This window comes from Manis pentadactyla, chromosome 1, assembly GCF_030020395.1.
Source record: "Manis pentadactyla isolate mManPen7 chromosome 1, mManPen7.hap1, whole genome shotgun sequence".
Lineage (NCBI taxonomy): Eukaryota > Metazoa > Chordata > Mammalia > Pholidota > Manidae > Manis > Manis pentadactyla.
In genome coordinates, this window is record NC_080019.1 from 233,654,036 (window position 1) to 233,665,984 (window position 11,949).

Consider the following 11,949-nt stretch of genomic DNA (forward strand, 5'->3'; position numbering starts at 1 on the left):
TCAACCTTTGGGTGTCATTTTGAGAACGAGGCAACTTAATTTTTAACCTTATTTGGGGCCTCCTAAATTTTTAGTTACATTTACTAGGTTATTGTTATGCCTAGTCATTTCTGCCTTCTTAATTTTTCTTTTAACCTTTCCTTACTTTTGCTGTATTAAGGTCTTTGCTTCCTTTCTTTAAACTCAGTTTGGAAATCCTATATTCTGCTAAATGACATCCTTATTTTGGTGGTATTAAAATACTACTTTACACTTTCAGAACCACAAACTTCCTCCTTTGGCTTTTACTGGTAGTCTTGCTTGCAGAATAATGAACAAAAGACCCCAGACATAGACTTGCACTATGAGTTTTAATTGAAAACATTAACAGTTTACTCATGATGAATTATAAAAGTTTGGGAGTTAAACTGTACTATCATCTATGAGGCATTCATTCTTTATTTTTGTAGACCTGAAAGAAACTTTGTGTACTTGTGTTTTCTGTTTTCATTTCAGAGGAAGATCCTGAAGAGAAGGACTAAAATATTTATAAGTCAAAATCCAACTGAGTTAGAAGTAAAATACAAAGAGAACAAAATCTCTACACAGCTATACTGTGAGGGCAGAGGTCATTTTTAGCTCATGTTTTGGGCATGTAAAACAATTGAGCTCATCTCACACGAGAAAAACAGGTGCAAGAGTAAAGCTAATTCATGAAAAACACAATCAATTACTTTTAGCATGCCTCTTAATTTTTCTTTCCCCTGGTTTCTTGTCTTCTGTGCCTGAATCTTGAACAGGTAACCATTTGAGGGGATGCCGGCGGTAAATGGGCCATGGAGGAAGTGTCAGCTGGGCCAGAACAAAGAAAATGCATTAACTATAACCCCTGAAAGTTAAAAACACCCTTATGTATAATGCCTCCTAGTGACTCCCAAGTGATTCCTATGCTAAACGCAAAAAAAACACAACTGACATTCTTAAGAAAACTGCACTGCCCAGACAAGACACTGTGAGTGATGAGAACAAAGCTCAGTTTTACACGAGGATTTAAGAAAAGGTGAGGAGGGAGCAATGTGAAGGCCACAACACAAATTCCTGCTAGCTTTGACCTTGGATATTATTGGAGCAGCTGCCAAAAGAAACAAGCTATATCCTTTTATGCAGCTTATCTCATCGGACGCGATTTGGCTGGCGTTCTACTTTTCCAATAGCAGGTAGGCCACACACTGATGGGAGAGGGTGAGAGAAAAAGTCGGTGCCGGTTCTCATGCTAGGTCCGACCAAACCAACCCAATTCACAAAACTTAAGTTGCCACCAACCAACTAGAAAAAAGACCTAACATCCAAACAACCACAAATTTCTTACCAAACACGAAAAAGCAAATCCGGCCATAACGATATAGACAGTCCACCCAAACTGTTCAGTCACGTACCCGTAGATAAATCCAACTATCTAGAGACAAAGAAAGTATATTAAATACAGTCAAACTGGGGGTGAGGGGATGGGGAAAGATTACGCAAAACAAATACTTACTGCAGAAAAAAGAATAATCCCCTGAAACATCTGTTCAGCCAGCTTCTGGCCTTTGTAATCCTAGAGGTGAGGAAGAGCAAAGCAGCAATTGGTTCCACCACCACTGAAGTACCTTTACCGACCCGGCCTTACAGCTGGGGCACAGGGCACCCCAACACCAGGGGCCTCCCTAAGGGCCTGGCAAGGCATCAAAGTGTGGACTTCCCGGGGGCGCTGGTGCGTCCTAACGGAGCATGGGCAGGGGCATCCCCCAGGGGGCACGGTTCGGGGAAGAGCCTGTACGGGATCCATCGGGCCCGGCCGCGCCGCGCGGGGTCGACGCTCTGGGCGCTCCGAAGTTCATGGGCCCGAGCGGGCCGCGCCCTCACCATCTGGGTGGGCAGCGAGCTCAGGTGCTCCAACATGGCTGGCTGAGGACGCGGGAGGCAGTCGCAACTCTGGGACCCTCGGCGCTGGGGCCTGAACCCCCCCGTACAGCCGTACGGACAGGAAGAGCCAAGCGGTGCGATGGCCGCGGCCCCGGAAGCGGAAGTCTCTCCCGGGCCCGGCCGGCCTGGAGCCCCGCCCTGCATCGTCGTTAAGCGACCTGCGTTTTCGTGGTTGGCGGGGGCCCGGCGCACCGCGCGCGAGGGCTGAGTTGGCGACAGCCGCGGACGAGTCGAGGCATCGCGCGCCCGTGAAGGGTTCGCCGTCAGTGCTGTTGGGTGCTGGGAGCCGCAGCCCCGCTCCCCGAAACCAGCCTCGACGGCGCCTCCAAGGTCTAACGGCTGCCGGCGCGCGCGCCGTCTCCATGGCGACGGGCTTTGCTTGGCGAGGACCCCGGCGGTCAGGCTGCCCGGCGGCGCCTGCTCAGCGCCGCGCTCTCGCATACAAGGCGGCAGGCGGGCGTGGGGTGGCGGGACTGCGCCGCGGCCACGGGGCTAGCGGGCGGGCGGGCTTGGTCGGGACTGAGGGGCAGCGGGCGTCCCGGCGCCGGGCTGAGCCTCGGGGCCTGCGGCGCGGGCGCTGAGCTGGCGGGGCGGGCCGGGCCGCGGGCGGCGGCTCCTCCTCCAACTGCAGGTAAGGACCGGCTGCGGGGAGCGTCCGAGATAACGGCTCTCTCGGTGCTTAGCCCGGCGTCTCTCTGGGCCGGTGGGTAACCCCCGGAGCTTCACAGCCCCATCGCCCCTGAGTGTAAGGAAGCCCTGTTGACCCCTAGAACTTGGAGGGGTAACCCCAGACCCATCCTCGAGAGAAAGGGACTCCTCGCGGAGAAAGGACCCGGACCTCGGCCGCCCCGTGCAAGGGTATGGAGAGCGCTCCCCCGCGGGAGTCTCTCACCGGCGTGCTCACCGGCTCTGCCGGCCCCTCGCAGACCCGGGCCGGCCCTCGCGATGGAGACCAGCTCGGGTTTGCGCTGCCTCTCCAGGCTAGTATGTGTCTCAAAACTTCAGGCCCTCCCCCAGCGCTCTCAGCGAGATGCGGTGCCACGTTCGGAGAGAACCCGGCCGGCCTTTGCGCTGTGTTGCACGTCAGGGTCACAGACTGTGGGATTCCAGGCACTCCCGGGCACTGTGGTGTGTGGCCGCCGCCTTCATTCTTGCAGTCAGCAGCCACGGCCCCTTATTTGTACGAGGCAGTGAGCCTGGGATAGGGCCGGGACCAGTACCAGACCCTTGCCTTTCTAGAGCCCCGAGTGTGTCAAGAGAGGCAAGCTGCATGTCTCCAGAAATATGTGACAGTTGGATTTAGTCTGGGATAGGGAGGCCTGTTAGACGGCGGCGGCTCAGGGCAGGCGCAGCCGAAAGTGAGGTTTGGGAGAGGCTTCCTTGACTCCTGAAAGCCAAGTAGGAAGCCAGATGAAGAGGTAGGAGAGAGTGGATGCGTTTCCTTAGTGCCTTTCCACCTTTGAGCGTGGCAGAGACCAAACAGACTTTCTGTTGTATGTAGAAATAGACACGTCTCTCAGAGTTACCCTCTTCAAACGCACTTCACAGGGTGGCACTGACTGAAGAGACTTCATGGTGTTTGAGCTATAAAGATATGATGGGGAAAGGAAATTGCCTCTCAGGTTCCATTTGAGAGGGTTCTCCATTAGAATCCATATCTTTCCATATGTTGGGATTTGTTTTCATGATTATTATCAAAGATTGTCTTCCCTTTCTGAGCTGAGAATCAGCTCTGCCCCTCGATGAACAAGATCATTCAACAAATATCACCTGGTTACTACCATGTGCCTCATGCACTTTTAGATGGCAAGGATACATAGTAAATGCTTTCGTTGGGTTCCCTGTGCTCATATATTACATTCTGGTCAGAGAAGACAAATAAACATATAAATGAGAATTTCATAATTGAGTGATGAACATTCCTGATGGCCTCTAAAAGGATGTTTAAGAGGACAAAGATAACCTTGGTCATTGGTGACCTTGTCAAGACCAGTTTGAATGGAGCAGCAAGAACTGAACTCTGGTTGGAGGAGGCTAAAGAACACGAGGAGAGGAAATGGAGTTGAGACTTTAAATCTTTTCAAGCTTTTAGAGTGAGGGGGAGCAGAGAATGGGTCTTTGGTCAACTGGGGTGGGGGAAGTGGTGGTGTTTTTTTTTTTTTTTAGAAAGTACCAGAGCATGAAAATGCACGACGGGTATGACCCAGCAGAAAGGGAAGGAGTTTGCTGACGCTGCGTGGAGGAGACGGTTACAGACTAGGTTGCAGAGCCTCGGTGGGATGGCCTTTGATGGGGGCACATAGTGACTGGAGGGAGAGCGGATGAGGGGGCAGAGCAGAGTGGGCAGGTGCAGGTAGCTAGCGTGGCAGAACAGTGACAGCTCTTTCCCCAGGCTTTACCTGTATTCTGGGTATGCCTGCCCTGGGCATGAGGTGGGGGCTATGTTTGGGGAATGATTTGGGAATGTGAAGGCTTTATAATTTCTAAGCAAGATATTTTCGTAGCGAACAGTTGGATATTGCTGATCAAACTTACACAGCTGTGTACTTTTACAAAAATACAGCCACTATTACACATTCCAGGGTCCACATGCAGTTTCGCTTTGAGAATTTCTTACAAGCAGATCAGTGAATTCTGTCACCAGGAATAGCACCAGGAAAGAAAATATGGATCTGACATAGTCCATAATAATTGCCATTTTGCATATAGATAACTGCAAGGGCCAGAGCAAGTGGTTTCTGGTTTCCGCCTTGCTCATCTACTTAAGCACATCAGGTACTTGCTAGGCATTGTCTTAGAGGTCTGGCTAACTGCAAGACCACAAACGTGTGTGCTTCTCAATCCACATACTACCTGTAACTGTTACTGGACATTGTTGAGCTAAAACACTGCCTTTTCTTCCATTAACTAAATGAGATTATTTGAGTGAGGTAGTTTTCTTGGCTTGGTGGAAGTTGGCTGCAAGCAGGCAGATGTTAGAGCTTTGAGCAGCTCCAGTCTGGCAGCTGCTATTGGTAGGGCTCGGACAACAATGTGAAAGAGGCACATGGCTCAGGGTATGTAATATGTTAGACTCTTTAGAGAGGAAGTTTATTGGTATAGTCTGCTGTATATATGCTGCTCTAGAAAAAATGAGAGTGTGTTTGTATTTTAGATTATTCTTTGAGAGTCTGGATTATTTTCTCCCAAATTTGTGATCTGGCTTGTGATCCCCTGTTTTAAAAACCTTCCTTCAGTATATTTAAAAATATATAAAATATATTTTTTAAAAACCCCCTGTTTTAAAAACTTCCTTCAGAAATATATATATTTCCAAGACTCTTTTCAAAAGTCCTGGAAAATTAAGTGCCTGATATGCACACTTTATTTAACATGAAACTAGTTCAAACTTACTTTGATTTTAGAAATAGGCTGTATTTGAAATAGCCTTATGGAAATGTAGGTTCTCCCATGGGGGAAGATGGAAAGTAGAAAAGAGTAAAGGTCCCAAACATAGGCTCACAGTATCCTGGTTGCACAAAATCTGTTTTTAAGGAAACATTACCCAAGAGGTTTTTGTTGAAATCTAATCGTTTAATTTAGTTCCACCTACAGTCTTGTTTCCATTGAATTACTTGTTTTGAAAAGTTAAGGCCTCTCAGACTAGCTGGGGAGTACAAACCATGGGCAGTTGACAGTATTAGATGCGATGCGGCTTCTTAAGAGACTGGTAGTTACCCAACAGAGATGAGGCCCCAGAAGAAGCTTGTTTTTTATTTTCAGTAGATTTTTAATTTTTGAGAAGAGTACGCTGAACTTTTGACAGCAAGGTTGGGTTTTGTGAACTTTTGTAATTATGTTTCTCTGCTATAGTTTGAAATGAATTTGGAAGAAGTTCTTTTATCATCTTTACTCCGTTTGGAGGTGAATGGGATGTACCTTTGAACAGGGAAGTTTTGTACCCATGAGGCTGACCTCAGTTATAGACAGCTGAGTCTGTGTCTAATTGAGCTAAGAATTTTCAGTAGAAATTCATTCAGAGAAGTTTCCATAATTGTTAGTGGTTACACCACACATATTCTTGGTAGAATTTCTTTTGCTTTTTGTCTAGTGGCATATAACGTACAAGGCTATCTGTTTCTCCCAGGTTATTGAAAAGTATTTTAGCTTCATGACTACCATACAAATTTCAGGTCCCAAATTGGGGTCTTGGAAATTGTTAATTCACAGTGAGTTTCTGGAAGAAAATACCGTATGTACTTGTTTCCACCTGAATAAAAGTGTGTAGGCATTTTGATGGCCATTCTTATGTACCTACTGACTTTGGGGACTTGCTTTTGTTTCGTAGGATTAACAACTAATATTTATATAAGACTGAAGAGAAAGATGTCATTCCGTAAAGGTATGCTTTTTCTTTATGTTAACATTTTTTTTTTTACTTCTAGTCAAAAGGTAAGGAGAGTAATGGAGGCCTTTCCCCTATTTGTTTCAGTAAACGTCATCATCCTGGTCCTGGCTGTTGCCGTCTTCTTACTGATTTTGCACCATAACTTTCTTGGCCTGAGTAGTTTGCTAAGGAACGAGGTTTCAGGTACGGGAACCCTTACTCATGCCTTGGTATCTGCTGAGGACCTGGAGTTCCTTGTGTCCCACATCCTAAGTTAAAGGAACAAAAAGCTTTCTTCTTGGCCTTACGGAAGCTATTAAGAGAGTCTGGGAAAGGGCATGGTGGTACTCCTGTGTTCTTGAAGCAGCCCCCAACTCCGCCAAGGCTTTGATATGACAGAAGCTCCCTTGTCATCAAATCAGAGGGCTGCTTTCTGCTCACACGTCTGCAGGGCAGGGCTCCTGAAGGTGGGCACAGGGGTGACGCTGGTGTTTTCTGCCTGCTCTGTTCACTGGTGCCAGCCCACTTCTTCGCTTTACCCATGGAGCTGTATAAGCGGGACTCTAGTAGTAAAAACGGAACCGTGAAGCCTTGTCAACTGATCCAAAAAATCACTTTCTTGTGTAATTCCGTTGCCAGTTACTTTAAATTAATTGTTCATACTGCTATGCCTCGGTGCTGAGGGATGTTTGAGGCTTCAAGTTGTTTGTCAAAAATAATTTGTGGGTTGCCATCCACCACGGTTGGCCAGAGCAAGCAAAGACAGACAGCGTTTCCCTGACTCTTACCGCCAGCTCTGACAGCATGTTTTATAATAGGGTGCAGCACATGTGTGTGCTTACGTGTGTACATGCAGTAATGTGTGCTCCTGGTGGGAACATTTTTAAAAAGGAAATAGCATTCAAGCTCCACGAGAGCGGTCGGTTCTCTGCTTTATCTCCGCATCCTGTGGATGACGGCTGGTACGTAGGAGGGTTCAGTCACTGAATACATGATTCTGTTGACTAGAGATAACTATTATTAAAATTTTGGCTAAGTACCTTACAATTTTTTTCTCTACGTATATGTATTTTCTATTATGAAACTATAGTGTATATAAATGGCACATACAACATGTTTTTCCACGTGATTATATCCTAAACATGTCACGGTGACAGTACAAACTCTCTCTCTGGAATTTTCATGTCATAGTTCTCTTGCTTTCACAGGAGAGACAGTCTTTTGGTACAGTGACCTTGACTGCTTTGGACAGCAGCCCCACAGTAAGGAATGTGTCCTGCACAGCACGCACACACGGGTCTTGGTTTACGGTCTGCCCTTCACGAGCGTGGAGATTGGTCTTAGTCGTGGCTGTGACTCCAGTGCCCGTGTCTTGCTTGGCACTCACTGTTCAGTGAGTGATGAGTGAATAAGCGAATGAGTATATTATAAAAGGCAAAAAGGAAGGTTTACCAGACAATACTTGGAGTTGCTCTATGTGATGCACTCTGATATTTTCTAAATCAGTGTTCTTTGCCAGTTTGGAAACTGCTTTTCTATCAAATTCTGATTGTGACCCACTGAATTGATTTTTTGCCTGTTCATGGGACAGGATTTGTGGTTTGAAAAGCAACTGTTTTGTTTGTAGGTTTTCAAAATGACAAAATTGTGACTTTTGATTACCTCATATTTTGTTAAGAGAAGGAAGGGAAATTATGGGGCCAAAGGCCATTGTGCAAGGCTCTTGATACAAATTGCCAAAATACATTCTAGAATAATTCTGTTACACCTACTAGTAGTATATCAGAATTGTGTCAACCAGTTTTTTTTTTTTAATGCTGCTTCTGCCTTTCCAAAAGCCTGGTTCCATATGGGAAACACAGTTTCTGGGCCATGTGCTTCGCCCTGTAATGGGGAGAATGAGGTAAAAGCCTGATAATGCTCACCTTGGCTCTTCTCCTGGCTTGGGCTCTGCAGCAAAAGCTCATGAGATCGTGTTTGTATCACAGCACCTTCTTTGTGTGTGTTTTTTGCAGATTCAGGAATTGTGGGGCTTCAACCGATAGACTTTGTCCTAAATGCTCCCCAACATGGGGTAGATGAGCGACAAGAGGAGATTCCTGTGGTCATTGCTGCATCCGAAGATAGGCTCGGTGGGGCCGTTGCAGCCATAAACAGCATTCAGCACAACACACACTCCAACGTGATTTTCTACATCGTCACGCTCAACAGTACAGCGGACCATCTCCGGTGGGCTTTGCTTGCCTGGTGACTCTGCTGTTAGATAAAGCTCTAGGGCAGGCTAGCAGCCAGTTCAGGAACGTTTTCTTCTATGTGTATGTTGTTTCTATACAGTTGGGATCATGCCACATATAAGCTGCCCATATGACATGTTTTTCCACGTGATTATATCGCAGGCATATCCCCAGATAGCGGAAACGATAGAAGGAACTTGTGCCAAGATGTCAGTCAGCTGTCACGTGCACACTCGAGGCGATACTGTTTTGGTAATGTGACTTTCTGATGAAGGAAGCAGTATGTTGATTTACATCCTGTTACAAGGTTCTCTCACGGATGTACTCTGAGTAGTTCTGATCTAGTGCGGGAAGGGGCAGGAGCAATGGCAAGACAGTGTGTCAAGCAAACGTAGACCCTGATCTAAATCCTGGTCCAGTGACTGGGGAACTTACCCAACCCCTTGAAGCCCTCCTCATCTGTGAGTATGGGGTGAAAATATCCAACTTAAGAATATTGTTAGGTCAAGTAAATGGAAAAATATATTAAAAATACCAAGCACATAATGGCTCAGTAAATGGTCCTTATTATAATTATCAATAATATCAACCCAATCTGGACACTCCCACCTATTTTGAAAATGCTTCGAATTCAGATTTACTAAGTGTATTCCAATAAACATCTTGTATAACAGGTTAATAGCTGTCAAGTTCTAAAATATTCCTGCTCTTGTGTTTTCTCTGGTTCATGTTTATGAGTTACTATGTTTTTCTGTATTTTAAAAGCTCAGAAACCATCTAAATTAACAAAGAAACAAATAGTGCATTATAATAGACTACAGGAAGGCCCAGGAAAAGGCGCCACGCTTCCTAGAGAACACTGCCTTTCCTCAGAGGCAGTGCCTTAGACTCAGGTGGGGGTCACTTAGTGCGGGGAGTTCATGAGTCCGTGGTAACAGACTGCTTACCAGCATGGCTGATCACTAGCGCTCACTACCATCATCATTTGACTCATTTCCTTCACCCGAGTGTTAGAGGAGACGGCTGAATGGGCCATGTGTTAAGTCTACAGTGAATTCTTGCACAGCAGTTTGTCAGAAGGGTGATCGTCCAGGTGAGCCCTATGGAGCACCAGCCACTACCAGTCTTGGTTCAGGAGGGACTTGGGTAGCAGTGCTCACTCCAGATGAGGAAGCCAAGGCTCAGAGGGGTGAGAGGGCTTGAAGATATTCCCGGGGCTTCTCTTACATCACAGCCTCATTGGAAGGTAAGGTTGTGATTTGGAGGCATGATTAAAACTGAAATTTGGTAATATATTCCATCAGGTCCTGGCTCAGCAGCAGTACCCTGAAAAGCATCAGGTACAAAATTGTGAATTTTGACACTAAAGTTTTGGAAGGGAAAGTAAAGGAGGATCCTGACCAGGGGGAATCCATGAAACCAGTGAGTCCTGTGCATCGTTTGTACTGGGGAGTATTCGAAGTGACTGGAGTACCTGGGTGACTGGGCGCAGTGCATGTGCAGTCCCATGGACCATCAGCCGTCTTCTCCCACGGGGGCACTGAGAGCATTGGCGGGGTGCCTAGTGAGAGCAGAGCCGCTGATGAACGCTACGCCAACGCCTCTTGTTTTCCTTCCTTAGTTAACCTTTGCAAGGTTCTACTTGCCAAGTCTGGTTCCCAGGACAAAGAAGGTCATATATGTGGATGATGATGTGATTGTGCAAGGTACCAAGGAACCTCACCATCAGTGCTGTTCTGTCCAGTGTGGGCTGTCGTGGTGTACAGGGTACCCTATAAAGGTCATCCTGAGTGGGTGGAATAGAGCATCTGGGTAAGTCGAAGTGTCAGTCTCACCCCTTCCTATTTCAGGGGATATCCTTGCCCTCTACAATACGCCACTAAAGCCAGGACATGCAGCTGCGTTTTCAGAAGACTGTGATTCGGCTTCCACTAAAGTCATCATCCGTGGAGCAGGGAACCAGGTAAGTTATTTATGAGACCCCTATGCAGACATTCCATGCCCTCCTCTACAGTGCAGGTTAGTGGGACAGGCAGCAAAGGGGGAACTCATTTTCTGCTGCATTTTACGTTCTCATTTCATCCCCAAACTCAAGCCTGCTTTCCTATAGATTGTGTTGTGGACTTGACACTGAATTCTCCTTGAACATCTGGCTTAATGTATTGTTTACTCTGGGTTCCTTTTCTAACTTGGAATCCCAAGTGTTGCTTTTATTTGCTTTATGTGGTACCCTTTGCTAATAATCTGAGAATCAGTTAAATAAGCAGGTTTCTTGCTTTACTGGCTATCAAATTACTGTTTGAGTCAATAGACATACCACATATCCCATTTGTATTTTAGTACAATTACATTGGATATCTTGACTATAAAAAGGAAAGAATTCGTAAGCTCTCTATGAAAGCCAGCACCTGTTCATTCAATCCTGGAGTTTTTGTTGCAAACCTGACAGAATGGAAAAGACAGAATATAACCAACCAGCTGGAAAAATGGATGAAACTCAATGTAGAGTAAGTATGGAACAGGCCCACCTGTGCAGGCCTGGATCTCAGCTCTGGGGGCCTAGACTAGTGGGAACCAGGATCCTCACTAACAGCTTGTGTTTGTCACCTGTCCCACCCAGAGAGGGCCTGTACAGCAGAACGCTGGCAGCCAGCAGCACCACCCCACCTCTGCTGATCGTGTTTTACCAGCAGCACTCCGCCATTGACCCCATGTGGAACGTCCGCCACCTGGGTGAGTAGGAGCAGTGAGCCCAAAGCCCGGCTGATAAGAGGACTGCTCTCAGGGATGGGGATATATCCAGGTTCCCGAAGTTTTCTGCACTTTGATGGGGCACTGGCTTGTGTCTGACTAAGTCATTTGGCCTTTTCTCTCAATGTAAGGTTCCAGTGCTGGAAAACGCTATTCACCCCAGTTTGTGAAGGCTGCCAAGCTACTCCACTGGAACGGGCACTTTAAGCCATGGGGAAGGGCTGCCTCATATACTGAGGTCTGGGAAAAATGGTATGTTCCAGACCCAACAGGCAAGTTCAGCCTAATCCGAAGACACATGGAGATCTCAAATATAAAGTAAAATATACTTTATGCTACTAACATCTCAGGAAATCCTGGCATGTGTGGGAAGTAACAGTTGCTGGGCTTCAGTGTGTATTTACCACAAGCCACAGGAAAAGGAGCCTTTCAGTTGGGTAGAGGACCAACTGCCTGCCTGGCAGTCAGCTTCCCAGGGAGACCACCCGTCTCCACCTGCCTTCCCAAGTGTTTGCTTACTGTGGTGCCGAACGATGGGCTGTTCATGCTGCTCCTTGGTTTTAATGTTGTAACCTTAACCTGTGGCCCGATTTATAAATAAAGTGAAACCTACATTTTTCAGTAGGTATTTGGTGTTTTGCTTGTAAATAACTA

At 46.6% G+C, this 11,949-nt stretch overlaps 2 protein-coding genes across 7 annotated transcripts; one reads left to right on the forward strand and one right to left on the reverse strand.

Annotated features, from left to right (window-relative positions):
• Positions 1-331: 331 nt before the first annotated feature.
• On the reverse strand, positions 332-2,104 carry SPCS1 (signal peptidase complex subunit 1). Its single transcript, XM_036878214.2, has 4 exons — positions 1,885-2,104; positions 1,517-1,576; positions 1,349-1,435; positions 332-831 (listed from the first exon to the last, which is right to left on the reverse strand). Exons 1-4 carry the CDS (start codon positions 2,086-2,088, stop codon positions 706-708), a joined length of 477 nt encoding a protein of 158 aa, XP_036734109.2. The 5' UTR covers positions 2,089-2,104; the 3' UTR covers positions 332-705.
• Positions 2,105-2,141: 37 nt separating this feature from the next.
• GLT8D1 (glycosyltransferase 8 domain containing 1) lies at positions 2,142-11,916 on the forward strand. 6 transcript variants are annotated; one of them, XM_036878211.2, is made up of 10 exons: positions 2,142-2,274; positions 6,272-6,325; positions 6,416-6,514; positions 8,326-8,539; positions 9,849-9,966; positions 10,166-10,250; positions 10,395-10,507; positions 10,885-11,051; positions 11,165-11,277; positions 11,427-11,916. In XM_036878211.2, the coding sequence occupies exons 2-10, from the start codon at positions 6,310-6,312 to the stop codon at positions 11,615-11,617; spliced, it is 1,116 nt and encodes a 371-aa protein (XP_036734106.2). In that variant the 5' UTR covers positions 2,142-2,274; positions 6,272-6,309; the 3' UTR covers positions 11,618-11,916. The 6 variants fall into 6 exon arrangements, with proteins under 6 accessions (XP_036734106.2, XP_036734105.2, XP_057342700.1 ...); XM_036878210.2 differs by lacking the exon at positions 2,142-2,274 and adding an exon at positions 2,448-2,567 and having other exon boundaries at positions 6,270-6,325; XM_057486717.1 differs by lacking the exon at positions 2,142-2,274 and adding an exon at positions 2,474-2,575.
• The last annotated feature ends 33 nt before the right edge of the window (positions 11,917-11,949 follow it).